Here is a 23,574-nt window from a genome sequence, read left to right on the forward strand (position 1 = left end):
CATCAATGATGGTTTTAATGGTGTGAAATTGGTGTGAGATTTCATCCAATGACTTACTTTTCTTTGCTGGTTACATGCTGGTCAGAATTTAACAAAATATTATGTATGTATTATTCTTAGTATTATTCTTTAAGTATTATATATGTATTACTCTTTTTAAGTGTTGTTATCTCATTACCTTTTATTTATAATTATAGCATAAAATTTTGTGTGATAGGATGTTACAAAATCCACCGATAGAAATTTACCTATAGAAATTAAACTTCCACGCAATTTACTTTCTTCTCCCGCCCTTCTTCCCTACTTCCTTCATCTGATGCAAACAAAGCCCGAGAGAATTCCATTTTGGTTAAGTTTCTTAAATGTATATGGTATGTATATAGATATCTCTATTCATACATATATATGTCTTATTTTATATAAATTATACTTAATATAGCATATAGCTATACATCAGGCTTTTTTGGTTCAGCTATATATCATATATCCCTAACAACAAAAAAAAAAAAAAAACCGTTTAAAATGTAGTTTTCACATCCAAACCATGTTTGTTAAATGTTTAATGTGTTATTATAAGTATATATCCCTCAACGTCAGCAACAAATTAGTGTAAACGAAAACAAAATAAAAAACTGTCCCCGTTCCCCACCTGCTTTGCGATCTAATTATGGAATTAATTAGTGATTCCATAGTTGTAACTAGTGAACATTTACTATATATGTCGGAATTGCTCAAGGTTAATCTTGCAAAATATTGCGAGATTCTAACAAGGTTAGTCTTGCAAGCTAGCTTTGCCAAAACAACAACTCTTAATATAGAGAAATCACAATAACAGAATTTGTTGTTTCATCACCGAAATTGATGGCTCCAAATTAAGCCTTGAAACCTCTTCAATTTCCCCTCCCATTCTCAGCTCATTCGCCTTCATGTTATAACAAAACCTGTAAATAAAAAAACCCAACAAGAACCTCACCTTCATATCCTTTCATCATCTTCAAGGTTAAAGCAATAGAAAAACCTCTTTTAAAGGCTCAAAACATTTAATACAAATCATCTCAATTCTCTCATATTGCAATCTCGACATTACATGTCTAACATTTTGCCATCTTACCAGCTTCTAGAACTCAATGTCATATCCGCGCAAGACCTAGCCCTGGTGGGCCGATCCATGCGAAGCTACGCAGTGGCATGGATTGACCCCGACCGCAAACTTTCCACTAGGGTGGATTCCCATGGTGGGGTTAATCCAACATGGAATGACAAATTTGTCTTTCGCGTCGACGAAGATTTCTTGTATGACGAAGAGGCTGTAATAACGATAGACATCTACGCTATACATTGGTTTAAAGATATTCACGTAGGCACCGCCCACGTGCTAGCAGCTGAACATATGCCACCTCCCACCACCACTCGTCCGTACCATAACACCCACAAAAATGCGGGTATGCAGTTTGTAGGGCTGCAAGTTCATCGACCCTCGGGTCGCCCCAAAGGAATATTAAACGTTGGTGTGGCGGTTCTTGATAGCACAATGAGGAGCATGCCTCTCTACAACCCCACAGCCGTTGGATACCACCATGATGACATGGACATTGATCAGCTCAACCTTCAACAAGACCCTACGAAACCCAAGCCCGAGCTTCGGCGCACGAAGAGCGACACAAGCTCGATGATTGGGCCGGAAGCCGTGGCTCACGAGAAGCGAACCAAGGTTAAAAAGGGGAAAGCGAGTTCCGTGGTCACGGCATCTGAGGTAAGCCTCAAGAGTAAGAAAAAGGGTGGCTCTACTTTGAGTGGATCGGATGTTAGACCCAAGTCAAGGAAGGGTAAATCTGAGAAAGTGAAAAAAGCTAGCAAGCTTCAACGTTCGCCTGAACCAAACATCATAAACAATAACTACATTGGCACCCCGCAAAGGAAGGGTGCTGGATATGAAGTTAATCAATCACCAAATCCGCAATATTGGAATTCTCCCGCTATGGCTTATAATAATATCAACAGAGGTGGCGTCCGAGCCACTCCATTGCATGGAGCCACCCCATTGCATGCATATGCAGCAATGAATGCAGCTATGGAATACGGTACCCCGTACAGATCCGATTTGGGCCGGCCCATGATGACAGACTCAGAATTGGGCCCATCAGCCTCTGAGGTTGCGGCAGCCGTTGCGAGACAGCCGGTGGAGGAGGGGGACACTTCTACAATTGGAGGGTGGAGCTTGGACGAAAGCGTTGAGGGGTTGAAGCCGAGGGTGGAGAGGTGGCGGACGGACCTACCGACAGTGTACGACAACGGTGGAGACATTACTTCGACCCACTTCACAAAGTCCAAGAAAGACAACCATTCACGTAGACACACAGATGGTGATGATGAGGGCTTGTTCTCTTGCTTTAGTGTTATTTGTGGCGTTGAGTGTTCCATTGTTTGCGGTGGTGATCGGAAGAAAAAGAAGAAGAATCGTCGTCGTCGAGCTCAGTCCGCAGATGATGCAAGCTTTCTATGAGAAGGTTTAGGACTTCGGTTGCACTACATGCTCGTTCGTTCAACGTGAATGGATAAATGGGAATGGTCTTAAATGTGTAATTTCTGTATCATTATTATTCTTTTAATGTTTACCGAATTTGTTTATTAATATAATACTCTTTCTCAAACTTGAATTTCTGATTATAAAGAATTTGAAATTCCCTTTTGAAATATATTTGGGTTGATTTAATATTTCACTTTTAATTCAATGAGTAAGATTTCCCTATAAAGTAGCATAAAGTAAGTTTAATTCGATGGCCATTTTCCTTAATACTAATTAATGTATACATAGATCTATGTCTATATATCTTATATTTTACACAATAAAAAAATATCACTAATGAGTCATAATCTTTTGATTAGCGAGTGATATATATATATACTGATTCTCTTCTCTTTCTAAATGTTTAGGATCAATAATTTTTTTAAAAATATCCGAAATTCTTTCAATTCTATTCTAATCATAAATCGACAAAAAATGATATCGAAGAATGAGAGAAAAAAAAATCCCCGAAGTTTAGATTAAAGTATTATATAGTATTGTCTTCTGCTTATAAAATCAGTTGTTGCATATGTTTGTGATGGATGAATAAGATGAAAGTTTTAACCTTTTATTTAGTACTGAGGGATTTACAAGAAGAAAAAAAAATAGTACGGGTACAAATGTACAATTCTGGTGAAAGAAGAAAAAAGAGTTCAATTTTGTATAAATTTTGATGAACAGATTAAAATTTTGATGAATACCATTATTTTATGAATTTTGATGATCGATTAAAATGTATTATATCAACCACCCCCTCATCATTGAAACCATTCAAAATGTATTCAATTTTTATCTGGATCATGGATGTAGTTTGCTATTTATTATTATTCTTATTTTTATTTTTTTGGTTGATTCTTCTAGTGTTTCATCTCTTGTTTTTATTTTTTAATTAATTTTGAATGTGTTTCCATACAAATTAAAATAAATATAAGAGAGAAGGGCTATTTTGGTTATATAGAAGTGCTACACTGTATGCAAATTGAAATGAATATAAGTGGGTCTTTTAACTTTTTTTTGGCAATATCTTTTAGCGGGGGTTAGAATTGTGCTAATTATTTTGTCAAAAGTGGATCTTTAAACTTTCTATGTATGATCATGATGCTTGGTAAATTACTGTCAATCAGACCTCCATGTAATTGCATTTGTGACTTGTTTGAGATATGGAAATAAAGGCTTATACACATGATTTTTACATATTTTAAAACTTTTATGACTTGCAAAAAATTACTAGAAATAACGATTGATTTAGTAATTGGTATAAAATTTTTAGAAAAAAAAAATGTTGGTCGCTACACCATCGTTAAGTTTCATTCGCCAACTGATTTTAACGATTAACGAAAATAGTCACTAATAGCAATCAATTTAATGACTGATAATATTTTTCTTTGAGGTCGCTAAAATCAATCGCTATTTTTTAATTTAGCAACCGATTTAGCAACCAAAATAAAAAGTTAGTCTTTAATTTTTTTTATAACGTCCTGATTTTTCATAATTAAATGACATTTTGACGAGTCGTTTCTGAACTCTACAATAAAATAAATGATAATATGATTTTGTTATTATGTTATTTATTTATTTGTTTTATGTGCTATAATTATAATATAGTTTAGATAATAATATTATTATTATCGAATTTGATATTTGCTGATATTAGTAAATATCAATACTCTTTAATGAATTTGACATTGTTAATGCTTCATCGTATATTTTTTTATCATTATATTACTAATGTTATTTATATTAGTAACTTATATATTTAAGTCTACATATATTATTACTTTTGTTTTAATATATCTAAGAAAAAATATAGGGTACCAATATATTATCGGGCCTGCTACACATACAAGCAAAAAGGCCTTACAAGTGATACAAGCCCCCAGCCCACAATCCTTCCACACGCGCAGTGAATAACATTGAATGGAGCGTCATTTACACGCGCTCTACCCAAACGGTTGCACTTCGCGTAAACCGCTCCTTAATGGCGCACTCTTCCACTTCTCAAAGCCATTCAAACAAAACTCAACAGTTCCATTTTCGAGCAACATTCGAAAGCGAAGATATACAACTCGTCGCTAAGATTCGAAAATTCCATCAACACAACATAGAACTCTCGATCGAGAATCTCCAGAAAAAACGAAGTTATAATACTGAAGGTACGTTACGTTACTATTTTAGTCATCCTGTATACATTCCACATTTCGAAATCGAAGAACTAGGTTTTACTGTTCTTCTACATTGTTGTACGTTTTACTGTTCTTCTTGTTCTACGTCTCATTTTACAGTTAATAATGTTCTACTTGTTCTAGGTTTTACTGTTATTTTTGGTTCTATGTTACACTGTTCTTCGTAGTTCTTCTAGGTATCACTGTTCTTGTTGTTCTAGTTCTACTGGTAACTGATTTTTGGGGGTATATTCGGTAGTTTGGTGGGTGTATATGGAGTAATTTGTTGGGTGTATATGGCATAAATTGTTGGGTGTATATTTCTGAACTGTTATATTGTAATAGTCAGCAGTTGCAACTGTTCTTATATTTGCTTGTCCATGGGTGTATATTGCTTGATCTTGTAATGTTGCTTGACCTTGTAAATTATTGCACGTTTGAGTGATATCTGAATGATATATATGGGTGTATATAAGTCATATCTATGGGTGTATCTAACTCATATCTATGGGTGTAACTGACTCATATCTATGGGTGTATCTTACTGATGTCTATGGGTGTATTTTTCATTTCAGAAAAAATGGCAGTGAGAAACCAAGCCAAAAAAAATGTAAGAACAAATATTTGTCTTAGATGAAATCAGTTTTATATAATACAAATATATCTGACTATAATTTGGTTTTTGTTTACAGCAAACCAAAGACCTTAAATGCGCAACACATCTGTTAAATGAGAAATTCAGAAACATGAGTGAGGAGAAAACAATGATTGTGAGGGATTTGGAATTCGGTGGTTTGATGCACATCCCGCCACTAAGGGTGCATTACCAACTATTAAGGGAGTTGGCTAACAACTTCAAATTAGGGGAGAACAGACTGGAAACTGGATACGGTTCTTTTAAAATAACACCAAAAACAATAGGTGATGCGCTTGGCATCAACGCATCAGGTAACTCGCTAAAAAATATAGGTGTATATTAAATGATGCTTGGGTGTATTTAAATTGATGCTTGGGTGTATTTGAACTGATTTTCATACTATGTTATTTTTCTTTTTGTAGGAGATCTATTTCCTCAAAAAGTCAATTATAAGAAACTTTCTGAGGATGATAAAGAAATTTTTAGAAGATTCCAGGATAAGACCCTCAAAAGTCTTACAGATGAGATGATGGATATTGGCGTTGGTAACGAACAGGATCGCCTAATGTTCAAGAGGATTTTCATCCTCTATATACAAATGGCATTCCTTTTACTAACGACAATAAACAAAATCTCACCTGTGCACCTGACCCCAATTTTTGAGATGGACACCATAACAGAGCGAAACTGGGGAGGGCATGTTTTGAGTTTTATAATCAAGGGCATAACTGATTACAAGGACAAAAAGAAAAAGGCAATTGATGGCTGCCTCTTTGCCTTGATGATAATTTACTTTCATCTTTCTAAAAATAAAGACAAAAAAAGGGCAGAAAGACCTCCAAAACCATGGATTGCTAACTGGAGTAAGGAGAAGTTGGTCGAAAGAATGAGGGCGGAAATAGAGAAAAATATGGTAAGTGATCATAATATGTTGGGTGTATTTTTTTACCTGAATGTTGCTAACTAAAATTTCTAATGTTTCAGGGGATTGTAAAAATGGCGGAAACAAGAGAAAAAATGAAAAAAAAAATAGAGAAAAAAGAAAAAAAACAAGAAATAAAAAAAACAAAAAAAAGGAAGGCAAGTTCAACATCGTCTTCGGAGACAGAAACAACTGATAATGACAGTTCTACCTCTGAGTCTGAGACTCAAGAAGACTCAGAGGATTCACCAAGAAAAGAACCCAGCAAAAAAGGAAAAAAGTAAGTACCATACTTAGGTGTATTTTCTTTATAAAGTTGGATGTATTTTGTTTATCAAGTTGGGTGTATGTTGTATATCCAGTTGGGTTTATTTTGTTTATTAAGTTGGGTGTATTTTGTTTATTATGTTGGGTGTATCTTGTGCATTCATTTGGGTATATTTTATATCTTTAGTATGTTTTAAATAATGATTGTTTGCCTTCCAGAATGGACTCCAAAAAAGGAAAGAAGAGTCAAGAGGATTTTGATTCCGAATCCGAATCAACTGATGAGTAATGTTCTGAAATTATTACTCCTTTCTTTTAGCTTTATTATCAAGATTTCATGTATTAAAAGAGTGTCTCTTATTAACTTATAGAAGCGAGGAATCATCACCGGTGAAAAAGCAAAAAAAAAAAAAAAAGAAAAAGACACAAAGAACACCAAAAAAGTAAACACTTCTTTGGATAATATTTTGTGATAAAATTAATTTTTATTTCTGATTCATAATTGTTTTTTCCACCCAGGACACAATCTAAAAAGAAAAAGGTTGTTGTTGAGCATTCATCTCCTGAAGAAGATCAATCCTATCATGGGTACAATACTTTGTAAGCTATATTACCGTCAATCATTAAGATTATTTTTGTTAACATCTTCTTTTATGAATGTAGTGACAGATATGAAATAGGAAGTGAAGATCTAGATGAATTATTAAGGGAAAACAATGAAAATTCTGCTGCACAGGGGTATGTCTTGTTGGGGTGTATATTTCAGATTTTAGGGTGTTTTCTTTGCTAATAATTGTTTCTTGTTTCGCAAGGAGAAGGAAGCTGACCTGCGATCGATGGAAGGTCACTATGTCCCCTCTGAAACGTAAGAAGCTTTATTTGATAAAATCTTGTTATCATGATTTAATTGTAAGATATTTTGTTTGAATAACATGAAATCTGTTTAGAATACCGGACGTAAATTTGGGAAGTGATGATCCTTCCTCTCAAGGACTCACAGAACAAAGCAGCGTAAACAGACCAGCAGAGAGCATGTAATTTCTGTTTCAAATAACCGTTACTTTTGTTCTTTTATTACCTTCTACTTCTAATTCTGTATATATTTTTTTTAGAAAAAAGCCCTTTATTGTCTTATTCGAGAAAAACAGGCAGGAAAAAAAAGCAAAAACTGCAAGTATGTAAGTTCTCAAAAAACAAAGCCTGTCTTTCTTATGAATTGTTCGGGTGTATTTTTGACTTTCTTTGGGTGTATTTTAGGTTGAGTCTGGTTGAAGAGTCAGCCAGTGAGTCGGCTGATTCGAATATGATGGTTGTGAGGGAAGAGACACCGTCCGAAGGTCTTGCAATGTGAGTTTTTCAAGAATATTTCAACCTTATAACCTTTTTATTTTCAAAGCCATTGTTAACCTTTCATTTTTCTTCTTGTTTAGAGTTCCAATTCAAGTTTGTCTACCAGTGTCCCAAACAACCACTGAGCCAGAATTTCAAGAAACACCTGAGACAGAATATGAACCAACCCCTCTGCTACAAATTGAAGGACCTACAAAAACGTAAGAAATAGTATTGGGTGTATATTTTATTACAGTATGGGTGTATATTGGGTTACAGTTTTGGTGTATTTTGGCTTACAGTTTGGGTGTATATTGCTCCTAAATAGTTTTTTTATCTCATGATTAATTTTATGTACTGTGCAGCACTCCTGAACCCCCCCCCCCCCAACAACTTGAAGAAAGCACACCCACACTTCCCCCAGCTCCATCTAAAACGTAAGTTTATCAGAGTAAAATCAATGTATGGGTGTATATTGGCTTACAGTTTAGGTGTATATTGGGTTACAGTTTGGGTGTATATTGCCCCTGAATAGTTTTTTTTTTTACGTCATGATTAATTTTATGTCCCATGCAGCACTCCTGAACCCCCCAACAACTTGAAGAAAGCCCACCCACGCTTCCCACAGCACCATCTAAAATGTAAGTTCATTAGAGTAAAATCAATGTTTTGGTTATCATCTGTATATTCTTATTCTTATAATATGTTATACATGATCACGCAGTAATCCAGCCCCAAAAGACGCTGTTGCGTTGATGATGATGGCACGGACAGCATCGTACGTTCCTAAAATGGATCCGATGCCATCATTCAGCCTTGGCTTCACTCATTCCAGCCAAGAAGAAACAACAACGCAGGAGGGAGCGTCAACGCAAGATGAACACAGGGCAAAAATTCCAGAAACCCCAAAACTGCTGGAACAGTTAGAGGATCTGGTACATAAAATTGCAAGTGGTGGGGTGACAAAAAAAATAAAAAATTTTGCCGATTCCAAAGGAGAGTGGGGCAGAGAGTTTCGAGAAGTTTGAAACTCCTGTCAGGCTGAATTTAAATACTACTGACATGAAACAGAAATGCTACCACTGGGCTATACGAGTAAAGACCTACGCAGATGGGCTAACTGATGAGTTTGATAACGTCTGCAGACTCCAAGCCCAAGATATATACACTTTGTCAAAATTCCACCTTGCATCACTCGCGCCTAAATCACATATAGAAGCTGAGGTAATATTACAACAACTTTAATGTTTTTATCACCAAAATTAACTACAATCCTGATTGATGTAAAATTGATTTCGGCATCTTTTTTTCTAGATTGTCACTGCCATGTGCTTCATCATAAACCAACAAAATATTCAAAGGTTTCAAGAAGAAGTATACTATCTCCCCCCTGATATAGTGGTAAGGGTTGCTTCAACGAATTTTGGGTGTATTTTCTTCATACCTTCGGGTGTATTCTTTTTCTTATATTGGGTGTATTCTTTTTATTCATTTGGGTGTATTTTCTGTGTCCAATTGGGTTTCAATTGTTTATTCGTTTGGGTGTATTTTCTAGATTCATTTGGTTGTTCACAATTTTTACAGAACATGGCCCTTGCAAATCATCCAGACGGCGTATTCTTACAGCCTAAAAACGATAAGCCTTTCAGGGTGGAAGACTACCCAATGTTCATACCCTTCTTGGACCTTCAAAAATTAAAATCGCATCGTTATGTAAGTTTTCATTTCTAAAACTACTTATTACCATTTTTTACTTACATGGCAAATAAACTAAAACAGTGTTCAATCTGAACATATTTTAGATATTTGCACATGTTTGCCATTCACATCATTGGTGGTTATGGATCGCTGATACAAGAAAGAGGAAATTTTATATAGTCGACCCATTACACAACAAATCTCCTTCCGATGCGAGAACTGCGCTGAATAAATTTGTTGTAAGTTGGTTGTGTTCTGTATATATATAGTTGGGTGTATTTCTATTTAATATAAGGTGTAACTATTAACTCCTTTGGGTGTATCTTTTTATTGAAATTATTCATGTATTACTGATCTGTTTTGTGTTTTAAGGAATACGTAATTTCACGAATTAAAGTATATGCTGGGGGCACCTCTGAAATCAAAGGACATGGACAGAGAAATTGTAGCACCATACCTTAAGATCTCGGGCCAAAAGACAAGGTATCAATCTTTCACTCTGAAAATTAAACTTTCCTATATGTAATTTATAATTTATTTTTCTGTTTTCAGCTATGACTGTGCTATCTACGTATTGAGGTGGCTTGAGATATTTGAGCTCGCAAACATTAAGAGGCAGAAGTATGAGTGGGACAATTTGACCCAGGTAAATATGTTAAAAACTAAATAACTCTGTATTACATTACTCAATTAACATGGTTGATTAAACAGAATATTCTTTTTTACTGTAGGACGAGGTGGACCACTTTAGAGTAGAATATGCTTCCCGAATTCTATTTCATGACATGAATCTAGACAAAGATGAAGCCATTAGGGGAAGTAATGCAATCAGACTGTCCAAGCCATCCTCGTTGTTATTGAGTCCATATTGTCAGATAGATTCTCAGGATGTTGATACTACTTAATGTAAATGTTATATAGTTTGTAACAAATGGAAGACATGTAAATATTTGACAATTATAATGCAGTTTATTGTGAAATTTCTTTCAATAATTAAACTCTGTCTGCTGTATTTAAAATGTATGAATTACAGGTACTATAATATGAAGGAAAATATCAAACCAAAATATACACCCATAACCTGCCATTTTTTACACCCAAAGAAAGTTGAATATACACCCAAAAATCTATCACCCCTGATACTTTATCCCTAAGACCCTGAACCCTAAACACTTAATACCATCCATATGCAAACTGTATTTTATAACATAAAACCCATAAAATGTTGTAAAAAAAACAAACAGTATTTTATAACATAAAAATAAGGTTCTGAAGTATATATATGTATATATATATGTAAAATGTGAAATACAAGAAAATTCAAAAATACACCTAAACAAAGAGTTATCCGCTGCTGCTGGTACCCTGAACTGATAATTCATAACACGTGCTTGATATTGGCTGGAATTTGAATGCACCACTGATGCAGCGTCAAAGAGGTTCAACTGAATATAAGAAACTCACATATTAGCTAAACTATTAATGAGAAAATTAAACTCAATCACCACGTATTTAAAGAACATCACTTTTACCTCGTTTAAAGCTTTTGTTTTCTTCTTCTTTGTGGCATTTGCAATCTGTTTGTCCAACTTTGAACCTAGCCTATTTTTTGGACGTCCTCTTGTTCGAATCCTTGGAGGGCTTTGAAGCTCGTTAACGGATTCCAAGTTGGCGTCTTCGTGAGATAAAGAAGATGTGCCCTTCCTTTTGGCTTTCAATGATTCCATCTCAACCATGACGTTATCGTACGCACGGTGCAGAATTGCAGTCAGCTCCTCAGATTCGGATGCAAATTCACAAATATTTTGCGAACGAAAAACCAATTAGTCAAACCTCTTGCTTCTTGGCTCCAACAGTGGCTCGTCGTGGTTGCTCTTGATGTGTGTGTGTTGCCTCTTTACCTTCTTGCTCCATCGTTCCAGTATATATCTCGGTGACACTTGGCTTACTTGTTCAAAGCTTAACACGCTTAGTGCGTGACGGCATAATATCCCTCTCGACTCAAATAATAAGCATTGGCATTTTACCTCGGCTGCTACTGAGTCGTAAGTAACCACAAACTTGTTGAATATTAAGCTGAAAACTTGTTCTCTAACTTCGTATACTGAATAGCCTAGAGCGGAATTCGTTAATCTAGTGATGCAATTTGCCTTTCCTCTGAATTGTGCTTGCACTTCCCTAAACTTTTGATGAGTGTACACATCTTGAAACTGAGCTTCAATGGAGGATTTGGTTGCACACGGTATGACCGTATGAAAATCTGCAGCATTTGATTCTCTCTCTACTTGCTCCCTGCTTCCGAGGCAATTATCGTATTATTTGACGAATTGAATAAGCGAGCTGTTCCGGGTAATAAACTTGTTAAAAAATGAATGTATGCTCTTGCTCCTTTGTGTACTTCTCATCCCTGCCCAGAAGTGGTGATCCAGATAAATTAGAACCCATATATGACGGTCTTCATAGAGATCTGCAGAATACACCCAAACATACACTATGAATACACCCCAAAAAAACATGCAATTTACACCTCTGCTGCATATTTTAAACAAACATTACCTGAAAGCCACTTGTTGTCCACAAGACCAAAATTCAGTAGAAAATCATTCCAATTCCTATCAAATGAGTCTTTGCTATGAGAGTTTCAAACAACTTGGCTCATTTCTTGTTCGATTTCTGCATGTCCCTTGTACCCGTTTAATTTGCTTGGAATCTTCTTCATTATGTGCCAAATACACCAACGGTGAATTGTTGTTGGCATACAGGCCTCTAAAGCCCTTTTCATTGATGCGCATTGATCGGTGAGAAACCCTTTCGGAGCGTTTCCTCTCATGCAACGAAGCCAACATTCAAATAACCATTTGAATGATTCAATTTCTTCGTTTTTCATCAAAGAGCATCCGAGAAGTGTTGACTGACCGTGGTGATTCACCCCGACAAAAGAACCACAAACCAAATTATACCTGAAACAAATTAAAATAGTGCAGAACGGAAAATCATTAGATACACCCAACAAATGCTTTCTATACACCCAAAAACACCCAATATACACCTCTGCCGCGGATTCATAAAAATATATTAATTTAGCATCATAAACAGGGAATGTTTGTTACCTGTTTGTATTGTAGGTGGTGTCAAATGAAATAACATCTCTGAAATACTCAAAGGCAGCTCTACTTCTTGCATCGGCCCAAAAAGCCAGCTTAATCGATTGATCCTCCTCGAGTTCAAGCTCAAAAAAGAAATTCTGATTCTTCTCTTTCATTCTTAACAAATATTTCCCGAATTCCTTTGCATCTTCTTGTTCGGAAACATTCCGCACTTCTCTCGTAATGTAATTTCTTACATCCTTTTCGATAAAATTTAACTCGCGGTGACCCCCGGCAGCCGCAACAAATAATTGGTAGGTTTTTCTTGGTCTAATACCGGCCTCCTCGTTATTCTCTATTGTACGACGAATGGACATGCTTAGTTCCCTATGCTGTTTGAGCATCTCTGCTTTACTTGGACAGCAAGGGTGTGAATGATCCAGCACAACCTTTGAAATGATCCAAGCACCAACATCCTTCAATGTGTGTATATAAATTCTTGCAGGACAGTTTAAACCGGCTGTCAGATTGGTCTTCTCGGTCAGAGATATTTTAGATTTCCATTTTCCCTCTCTGCTACATGTAATCAATTGATTCTTAATCTCGTTTCCCTTCCTATTTGTGCTCCGAACTCTTGTAAAAAAATCTGCAGCCTTGGCATAGTTCCTGTAAAATTTTTCAGCATCTTCAAGGGTGGTAAAGGTCATTCCAACCTTCGGAACAAACTGGTCATCAACAACAGAGAGAGGCTGCAGAATACACCATGTCAAAAACTAAAAATACACCCAATCATTGCTGATATAATACACCCGAACCGCAACAACTCAACTAAAATAACAAAAAAAAATCATAAACTGTAAATACACAGGCTGCAGAATACACCATGTCAAAAACTAAAAACACACCCAATCATGTCTGATATAATACACCCGAACGACAACTCAGGTAACATAACAGAAAAAGCCATAAACTGTAAATACACCCACACTTCTCACAAAAATACACCCAAAAAAGTTCTGATCTACACCCGAGCGTCTGCTATAAATTCCAGATAATTAACCAAAACTAATACATTATAGTCAATCCACATATTCATGTTAACGTGTTAGTTTTACAGTCAATGTTCACGAATTATTCAGCCACACAATGCTATTCAAATGACTGCAACAAAATTCAGAGTAATCGTATGTAAATCAAACCTCAGGAACTTCATTAGATTCAAATTCATAATCCACTTCGCCCTGATTCAGCTGACAATCTGAGGTTGAATCATCCATAATCTTCAAAACGAGTTCAAACTTTGATTTCAGAAAACAACAAATCAAATAGAAAATGAAGCTGGAGTTGCAGAGAGAGGAACTAACGTAAATGACGAAGAACATACCAGTGAGAAAGGAGGGGAAAAGAACGATCGAGAAGAAGGAGGGAAGACGCGCGAGAAGAAGAACGAGCAAATCTGAAAATAAGGAGAACGAAGAAGGAAACAAATCTTTTAAATTTGGTAGTTATATATACGCGGGATCTTATATAGCGCGTGTATTGGACGTATGTGTAGCAGCGCGTTTTTTGGGTTTATTGCTTAATAAACTTGTAAAGCATACAAGCCCTAATGGCTTGTATGCAGAGCTTTTCTGATATATTATATGCCAACTTATTGCCAACAATAATTAATTATTATATTTTAAATACATATATAAAGAGACACATCCAGAAAATATATCTATAAAAACACTTCTATTAAATACAATCATAAAAAAGACATTTTTATTTGACATATCCAAAAAGACACTTCTATTAAACACAATTATAAATAAGAGTTGACAGAAATTGACAAAAATGCTATTAATAACGTAACGAGACCGTATATCTAATTCTCATAATTATCCATTTAATATATTTATAACTTTAACCGCTCAGCAATCCTAAACTTTGACACCCAACCCCCCACTTTTGACACCTAATCACCAATAACCCATTAATAATCTTTCAGTCATGCATGAGTTCATTTTGGAAAAAAGAAAAGAAAGAGAACCGAGAGAGAGAGTACGTGAACTCCATGCTAACCCTTTTCCGAGTTTCGTAACTCCGATAAAAAATTTCAATAATGATAACTTGTTTGGTCAATTTAATTATCCAATTATCACTATAGGATGATTATCAGCTTCAAGGACCAGTCCCTATATTTACCTTGTCCCATTTTGCTTTCATCTGTCTTTGAAATCTCTATGGACCCTTCCCAGTTTGAACATGGTGATCACTGAAATGTGGCCTCTGAAATGACAATTGGGATTGAAGCTTATCCATATTTTAGAAAAGATAAAAAATAAAATAGAAATATTAATCTAGTTGTATTCCATAATGTGATGGTAACAATGTATGATAATGAATTATTTGGCTTATGTTTGTGCAATTGCCTTTGATAAAGAAATATTATGACAATAATCATAATCAATTGGACACCAAAAAAAAAATCATAATCAAGTGTATAATTATCAATCGTGAGAATAATCTTTTTAAATAGATTTATGTGGTGTTAATTTCTATTTCTTAAGTATTATGTGTCAAGCTTTTAACAAAATTCAGGAAATATTATTTTGCAATGATGATTGAATTGGAAGAATATGGGAACAACAGATTAACAAACAATTTTATTCTGTGTTGCAGAGACCATGAACCTCATTTGTTGTAGAAGAATCTAGTAACAAATTGGCTAAAACTGTTTCAATAGAAATGACTCAAGGACAAATAAGGAACTATAGTTTCTATGAAAGCAGATAGTCTGATGATATATATGAACTGAAGCTTGAAAATGCTACTGATGAATAAACTTGATTTCATTCATATTTGAGCACAAGCTAAATTTGTTTAAATAATATCTTGTCATGAATTTCTCATTTATCAAATGATTGATATAAGGAAGAAATCAAAATATAAAATCTCAAAAAGAAAGTGCTTCTGTACAAGTTACTCTCAACTAATCTATTCTCCATTAGCATGATTTATAGCCTACTCAAGTGAGAAGTGAGGTTTAAGAACTCATCCTCCTCGCATGGAATTGTGAGACCGCCATTCGGATGATCATAACCGAATTCTTCTTCTGCTTGGTTTAGCAAGTCTTGAAACAAAGGTTGGTTCAAGTATGATATAGGAATTAAAAACCTCTTCATTTTATCTCCAACATAAACTGCAAGATAGCCTTTTGGGACATCATTGCTCTTTGTTGCTTTTCTAATACCTGGTATGCCGAAAGCCATTGTCTTTTTAGGAGTAAGAAATATTTGAGTTTTTCTAAAACTTGTAATACTTGAGGATATGTGAATGATTGGTGTTGCTTCAGAACACAAGAAGTGGTGTATATATAGTTGCTAGGATCTTCAAACCAATTTCCTGAAGAGAGAATCATGAATAAGATAGGGTCTACCAATTGACAATGTATTATGCATCACAAGAAATCACATGATACTGTCTTGAAGGTGTTAGGAAGTTCATTGAGAGTGCATACCCCACTTCTTCATATAATTGCCAACAGATTAGCCTCTTGAAATTAATGAGCTCTACATCACATGAGTGCATACCTTACATAATGCTTCTTTCATGCATTATACTACAGCTACTCCATTAGTTAGTAGACATTCTTTAGACATCTCTCATGTTTATTCAAATTGAGATTGCTTCTAAGAATGAAATTGTAAGCCTTGACTATGACCTTATCCATTAGCTTTGAAACTATTGGTTGTGAGCCAGTATGAACCTCAGCTTTTTCTAGTACACCAGATTATAAGCAGTACCAACTGGAATTTGAAACCATGGGGAAACATGTTCCAATTACACTTCCTCTTGCATATATATGGTGTACCTAGCATTTGATTGCAAGTGGCTGCTTTATTAGCCATTCCTTTACAAGGTGGGGTATACTTTCTCAAAAGCTGCTTAATCCTTGATAGAGGCCTCTAAGACAGTACCATGTGATCTCTCATGTAGTGATGTGTATGCATTCCTATCATTTTCAAAAATCTTTTATGTTAGAAATAGTTTTCCAAAGAATCTTAAAATCTATAAACACACTTGCTCTTGCCTTCAAAAACAACACAACTCATTGGCAATCTTAAGTGTCAAACACTTAAAAACACATTCTTCTTAAATCGGGAATTTTTCCTTGCTGTTATTCTTACATACATCTTTAAAAAAATGGGTTTCCGTTTACCTGTTATTTGAAGGACATCATCATTCTCAGCTAGCCAAGCAACTTCTAAATCTGTGGAAGTCCCAAAGGGGCATTTAGCAGTGTATGTCGGAGAGAAACAGAAGCGGTTTGTGATCCCCATTTCATACCTGAACCAACCTTCAATCCAAGAGTTGTTGAGCCAAGAAGAGGAAGAGTTCGGATATGATCATCCTATGGGAGGTCTAACAATTCCTTGCAGTGAAGATGTCTTCCAACAAATCAGTTCTCGCTGGGATTGACGATGAATCTCACACTGCAGGAGACTAACATAGATTAGTATACACATTTTGTAGAATAGGCAACTTGTAATTACACATTTTTTAAGTAAATGAAAGAAGAATGACCATTACTATGACAAGTTCAAAGTGTTTCCTCTGTTTTTTTTTTTTTTTTTTTTTTGGTTTTATCTTCTCTCTACAAACAGAACATCATGCAGTATCTAGTATTAAGCTGCCTGGTGTAAGAAAAACCATACTTCATTGCTCATTTGTTCTCATAGATTGCACTAATTCAAAGTATACAAAATTATAATATTTTAAATAAAAGAATATGCATGGAAAACTATAGCTAAAGAAATTTCTTACACGGGATGTATAGCTCATTTATTTATATATGTCTGTTCTCTTATTTCTTCATTGAAGTTTTATCCATGCCTTAATATTTTCCAAAAGCATGTCATGTGTTGCACTTTACTGATTTATGTGCTATTTTCGTCGGCTAACAGAAGTTTTACTTGATAAATTTTATATTTATTAGGCTAATAGGGGATTTAGACTTTGTGATTTTAGTGAGGTTCAACCAAAAAAAACTATTCACATGGTTCCTGCTTTCTGTAGAGGATATACTAATGAAACCATATTTCATGCCCTCCAAGTGCAGAAGAAGTTGGGATATAGTCACAAAATGTGGTTCTCTCTTGGCATCCTATCCCTTTATTTAAGAGATTATGTGATATCTGCAACATAAGAAGTAATCCATTAGATCAGCTTTGTATTTAACCATTTATTAGCTTCTCAGCTGTCTCTTCCTAAAGGTGGCATCAGTGTTTGGCAAGAACTCTCAAGTTTCAAGTAACTTTTCATAAACACAAGCAAGACAATACCGTGTGGCCTCTCATTAGACTTTTGGTGGTCTTGGATTTATTAACTGCTTTTGAAATGTTGAAATTGATTTCCAGTTATATGGTTCAATAAAATAAATTGGATTCAAAATTGGATAATTAAATGTTCCATTTTCACTTTATTTTTCTTTTTTTGAATTCTGAATTCTGAATTCAATATTGCTTTTTTTATGGTTTTATAACCACAAGAAAATTGCTCAAGTTTGTGACATTCAATCATGGAATGTCTCAAGCTTGGAATGCCTCTTCCTTTGCTTTTAATATAAGAAAACTGAGTTCTTAACAGATTTTCAATTGTACTTTCAAACAGCTATTCGAAATTCTAATTTAAATGAAATGAATCATCAACTTCAGTCAATGTCTTCAAAACAACGTTGAATTTAATTTTGACTTGCTGCATAAATATATAAGAGATCATTCAGCTTCAACAAAAGCCAAAAATAAAAAGTATAGAAAGAAGTTAACAAATGAGATGCAATAACTTTCTCTCGTTCATTCATTTTTACACTTTCAAAGGAATGATACAATGAAGAGACCAAAATGGACAATCTTCAAAACAAAAAGAAAGAGCCTTCTGTACAAATTTGTCTCAGCTAATCTATCTCAGTCTCTATGACCCAATTTACTGGCCACTTAATTCACAAGTGAGGTTCAGGAATGTATGCTCGCTGCAAGGAATAGTGAGACCGCCAGTTGGGTGATCATAACTGAATTCTTCTTCTGATTGGCTTAGTAACTCCTGAAATGAAGGTTGGTTCAAGTAACATACAGGAATCACAAACCGCCTCATCTTATCTCCCACATAGACTGCAAGATAGCCTTTTGGAACATTAGTCCCTTTTGATAATACTTGGAATGCGAAAAGCGATTGTTATTGAAGATTTTGTTTGGGAGAAGTATGTGAGTTCTAATACTTGAGGAGATGCAACTGATTTGTGTTGGTTGAGAACACAAGAAGTAATGTATATATAGCTGCTATCCTGAAGACATAATTTTAATGAAGCTGTAAAATGGGGTCTACAAAGTGAGAAATGATCACAAGAGATCACATGTACTGTCTTGGATATCTCTATCAAAGGTTAGGTCTCTATCTATCCACTTGTACTTGTGCTAAAGCTACTCCATCAAACATGTTTCTTCAGATAGACATTTATAGTTCTGAAACACTGTTATGAGGCCAGAAGAGAACCAAAAGTTGGTCTCACAAGCCACTATGGACCTCAACTTTTGAGGTACACCAGATTATAAACAAAACTCTGTGGTATTTGCAAACCATGGGCAATTAGATTTTCTCTTGCATACATGAGTTACAATTTTTTGGCCTACCCTCTATAATGAGGACAATAGCATGTGATCTCTTACATGCCTTTGTCTCCTAATATGTCCCATCTGATAGCCTTCCTCCACCAATCATTCAAGTAGCTACATGTTTATAACATATCCTTCCATCTATATAAATATTCATGGTTGCAAGCATTTAGGACCAACACAATTCATTCACATCCTCAAGCAATAAGAAACTCAAAAGCTTGTATCTTATTTACAAGTCATTTCTAAGACTAGTCTTTCATCAACACATACCAAAATGGGTTTTCGTTTAGCTGGTAGCAGAAGAAAGCTTCATTTAATTCAAACCAAGCATCTTCAAAGGCTTTGGAAGTCCCAAAAGGCTATCTTGCTGTCTATGTTGGAGAGAATATGAAGCGGTTCGTGATTCCCATTTCGTATTTGAACCAGACATCATTTCAAGAATTACTAAGCCAAGCAGAAGAAGAATTCGGATATGATCATCCAATGGGTGGTCTCACTATTCCATGCAGTGAGGAAACCTTCTTGGACCTCACTTCTTGCTTCAACTGACTGTATGTAATTCCAAAGGAGACTGACATAGATTAGTTGAGACACAATTTTGTAGTGGAAACTAGTAGCTATCATCTTAGTGAGATGTCAAGGATGTAAATATATATCAGATTTTTTTTTGCAATTTCAATGAATTTATAAACTTCGTCACTAATTACTTACAGATTCAATTTACTTGGTATATTCTCTTCAATTATGTTTATTCCTTTGTTGTGTTGCTACTACTGTGGTATTAAAAAAATGTCTATTAACTAATAATGGAATGCTGCAGAATTTTACTTTCTAAAGCACATAAGCACTCCACCATGAGAGAAGCATATGGTTAAATTTCATAAATTGGATTCAAGTGTGGATTTCGGATATTCAATGTTACCTGCATTTTGAGTTATCGTCATTTGTTTTAGATACACTAAGTTATTTCTCAAGAATATTATGAAAGTAGTGTCATTGATGAAATCCAAATTCTATCATTCTCTGCTGCAACTTCTTCCAGCCATCTAACTAAAATTGATGAAAAGTAACTCTTGATTGGTTAAGCCCTTGATTGAATCCTCATTGATGCAGAGCAAATAAGCAAATCATTGGAGTTCTTGAAATTCTATCAACATAAGGGATAGATTTTATCAGACAACCCTCAGAGCTAGTCTCTGACTCTCTTCTTCTTCTTCTTCTTCTTTTAATTTTTAAAACAACAACATGGAAGTGCTTCTTCTTCCTTTACTGTTAATATAAGAAAACTTAGTCCTGCCCTAAACAGATTTACGATAGTGATTTCAAACCACTGTTAAGAAACTGTAACTTAAATGTTTGAACGAAATGAATCATCAACTTCTGCAAACATAGTTTAAGTTTTTCACTGGAACTTAGATCTGATATTTTTGCATAAATAACAGATAATACAGAATAAAACAAAAGCCAAAAGGTAGTTTTAACAATGAGATGCAATAACTTTCTCATTCATATAACATTTTTACACTTTCAAAGGAATTATACAAGGAAGAAACGAAAATGGAAAATCTTCAAAGTAAAAAATTAGGAGCCTTCTGTACAATTGTCTCAACTAATCTATGTCAATCTCTGTTAGTTGTTTATTGGCCACCCAACTGAGAAGTGAGATTTAAGAACTCATCATCACTGCATGGAATTGTCAGACCACCAGTTGGATGATCATATCCGAATTCTTCTTCGGCTTGGTTTAGTAATCCTTGAAATGAAGGCTGGTTCAAGTAACATACAGGAATCACAAACCGCCTCATCTTATCTCCTACATAGACTGCAAGATAGCCTTTTGGAACATTAGTCCCTTTTGAGGCAGAAAGTGATGCCTTTCTAATACCTAAAATGCGGAATGCCATTGTTTCTTCTTGTTGTTCAAAAGAAAAAGAAATAGATTGTTCTTGAAGGATTTGATTGAGAGAAATATGTTAGTACTGATACTTGAGGAGATGCAATTGATTTGTGTTGTTTGAGAACACAAGAAGAAGTGTATATATAGTTGCCATCCTGAAGAAATAATTCAGATGAAGCTGTAAAATGGGGTCTACAAAGTGAAATGATCACAAGAGATCACATGGTATTGTCTTGGAGGTCTCTTTCAGGGACTTGAAAGTTAAGTGAGAGTTCATACATCATACCCCACCTTCTGACATAATTGCCAAGAGATTATGCATGTCAAATCAAAGACATCTACATTAATGCTTGTTCAAGCATTGTAGTTATACTAAAGATACTGAATCAGACATGCTATAGACATATCTCATGTTTCTTCAGATAGACATCGCTATTGACAATGAAAGCTGTAAACCATGGCCACAACTCTGAACCAAACTTAGGCACATCCTCACAAACCAATATGAACCTGATTTTTCAAGTACACCAGATTTTTAGAAACATATCTCTTGGAATCCGCAAACCATAGACACCATGATCTAATTTGTGTTGGCTTCCTCTTCATAAGGTAGACTTTGAATTATGTACTTATAACAGGTTTGGGAAAATCCCCTAAGACAACACCATGTGACCTCTTAAATGCCCTTGTCTCCTAATAGGTCCCATTTCATAGCCTTCCTCCACAACCAACCATTCAATTACCCATTTTATTACATATCCTTCATCTATATATATATATATGTTCATGGCTGCAAGCATTTGGCAACAACACAAGTCATTCACATCCTAAAGCATAAGAAACTCAAATACTTGCATCTTATTTACAAGTCATTTGAAAAACTAGTCTTTCTTCAACACATACAAAAATGGGTTTTCGTTTATCCGGCATCGTAAGAAAGGCATCATTTACTTCATCTTCAAAAGCTATGGAAGTGCCAAAGGGTTATCTTGCAGTTTACGTTGGAGATAAAATGAAGCGGTTTGTGATCCCTATATCATACTTGAACCTGCCTTCATTTCAAGATTTGCTAAGTCAAGCTGAGGAAGAATTTGGGTATGATCATCCAATGGGTGGTCTCACAATTCCTTGTGAAGAAAATGTATTCTTAGATATCACTTCTCGCTTGAGTTGATGCTAGCACCATCAAGATTAGGCTGACTTAGAAATAGATTAACACAATTTTTGTAGCAATTTCTTACCCTGAGAAAGATTTTCTCCATTTTTTCTATCCTACTATGAAACTCAATGAGAAATTTACTCACATAAACAAATGTCTCCCATTTTCTCCTTAAATCTAAATGCACTGTTAAGTTCAAAGGCAATAATAAGCTGAAAGTGCGGTTCATAAAATCAATTTTCATGGTCTGGTTTACAATAAAAGAAAAGGGAAGCAGCAGATAACTTTCATGATTTAATATGATGTACTTCTAAGTAAAAAGGTTATTATAAGAAAAACAGTAACTAAGTATGAATTTGCATAATATTAGTTTTAATAATGTGAACGTTTTTTGTCAGTTCAAATCCAATTATCACTGTAGGATGATTAAACAGCTTCCAGGATCAGTCCATGTATTTGCCATGTCCCACCTTACTTTTATCTGTCTTTGAAATCTCTATGTTCCCTTCCCAGTTTGTACATAGTGGTCACTAAAATGTGGCCTCTGAAATTACAATTGAGATTGAAACACTAATCCAGTTGTATTCCATAATTTGATGTTAACATTGTGTGATGAGTTACATTTGTTTGCTGCTATCAGGTCCCATTTCTTCATGTGACTGAGGCCCCATTTTTTCTATGACAGATGATTCCTCAATTTTGAGTCACGCAGCATCCTCACATGTTTGGTTTGAGGGCCACAACAAAATTATATGCAAGTGACTGGCTCCTCACTGATCCATATTCACCACAAAAGCATTTGAAGATATCATAATCCACTTATTCATTGCTATATTTCCTTCTTTCCAATAATGTCAGTTTAACAAATCAAATAAACTTTAGATCCAAAGTAGCCAAATAGACTAAGGGCCAGTGACTTGTATATCAGCTGTCATGAGTATGAAGCTAAAACCATTATCCAACTTTGCACTTTTGGTATTTCTTGGTATGATACAATGGTTCTTACAAAAATTCAGAATAATCAAGACGAATCTAACTGTTGTATGAATCTTTATCCAAGCAAATAGAAGGAATTCAATGCATGTATAAGTCTAAATCCGTAGTCTGATTGGAGCATACTTTGAACTTTATGAACATATATACACTGGCATGTTATCATGTATATGTTGGTTCTCTTTGTAACACTATTTTTTAA

The 23,574-nt window shown here is 34.9% G+C and overlaps 4 protein-coding genes and 2 pseudogenes across 4 annotated transcripts; 4 read left to right on the plus strand and 2 right to left on the minus strand.

Annotated features, from left to right (window-relative positions):
• Nucleotides 1-968: 968 nt before the first annotated feature.
• Nucleotides 969-2,613, plus strand: LOC148574168 (uncharacterized). Its single transcript, XM_088505396.1, has one exon. It carries the CDS (start codon nucleotides 1,088-1,090, stop codon nucleotides 2,501-2,503), a length of 1,416 nt encoding a protein of 471 aa, XP_088361522.1. The 5' UTR covers nucleotides 969-1,087; the 3' UTR covers nucleotides 2,504-2,613.
• A 12,910-nt stretch (nucleotides 2,614-15,523) lies between these two features.
• Nucleotides 15,524-16,345, minus strand: LOC148574169 (auxin-induced protein X10A-like). The gene has a single exon (XM_088505407.1). The coding sequence runs from the start codon at nucleotides 15,919-15,921 to the stop codon at nucleotides 15,667-15,669; it is 255 nt and encodes an 84-aa protein (XP_088361533.1). The 5' UTR covers nucleotides 15,922-16,345; the 3' UTR covers nucleotides 15,524-15,666.
• Nucleotides 16,346-16,855: 510 nt separating this feature from the next.
• LOC148574170 (auxin-induced protein 6B-like) lies at nucleotides 16,856-17,242 on the plus strand (annotated as a pseudogene).
• Nucleotides 17,243-19,597: 2,355 nt separating this feature from the next.
• Nucleotides 19,598-20,026, plus strand: LOC110269233 (auxin-induced protein 15A-like; annotated as a pseudogene).
• A 792-nt stretch (nucleotides 20,027-20,818) lies between these two features.
• On the minus strand, nucleotides 20,819-21,318 carry LOC148574171 (auxin-induced protein X10A-like). Its single transcript, XM_088505509.1, has one exon. It carries the CDS (start codon nucleotides 21,225-21,227, stop codon nucleotides 20,961-20,963), a length of 267 nt encoding a protein of 88 aa, XP_088361635.1. The 5' UTR covers nucleotides 21,228-21,318; the 3' UTR covers nucleotides 20,819-20,960.
• Nucleotides 21,319-22,004: 686 nt separating this feature from the next.
• LOC148574172 (auxin-induced protein 10A5-like) lies at nucleotides 22,005-23,281 on the plus strand. The gene has a single exon (XM_088504916.1). The coding sequence runs from the start codon at nucleotides 22,128-22,130 to the stop codon at nucleotides 22,392-22,394; it is 267 nt and encodes an 88-aa protein (XP_088361042.1). The 5' UTR covers nucleotides 22,005-22,127; the 3' UTR covers nucleotides 22,395-23,281.
• The last annotated feature ends 293 nt before the right edge of the window (nucleotides 23,282-23,574 follow it).

The sequence above is a fragment of the Arachis ipaensis genome, chromosome B2 (genome assembly GCF_059453495.1).
Source record: "Arachis ipaensis isolate K30076 ecotype BB chromosome B2, ASM5945349v1, whole genome shotgun sequence".
Taxonomy (NCBI): domain Eukaryota; kingdom Viridiplantae; phylum Streptophyta; class Magnoliopsida; order Fabales; family Fabaceae; genus Arachis; species Arachis ipaensis.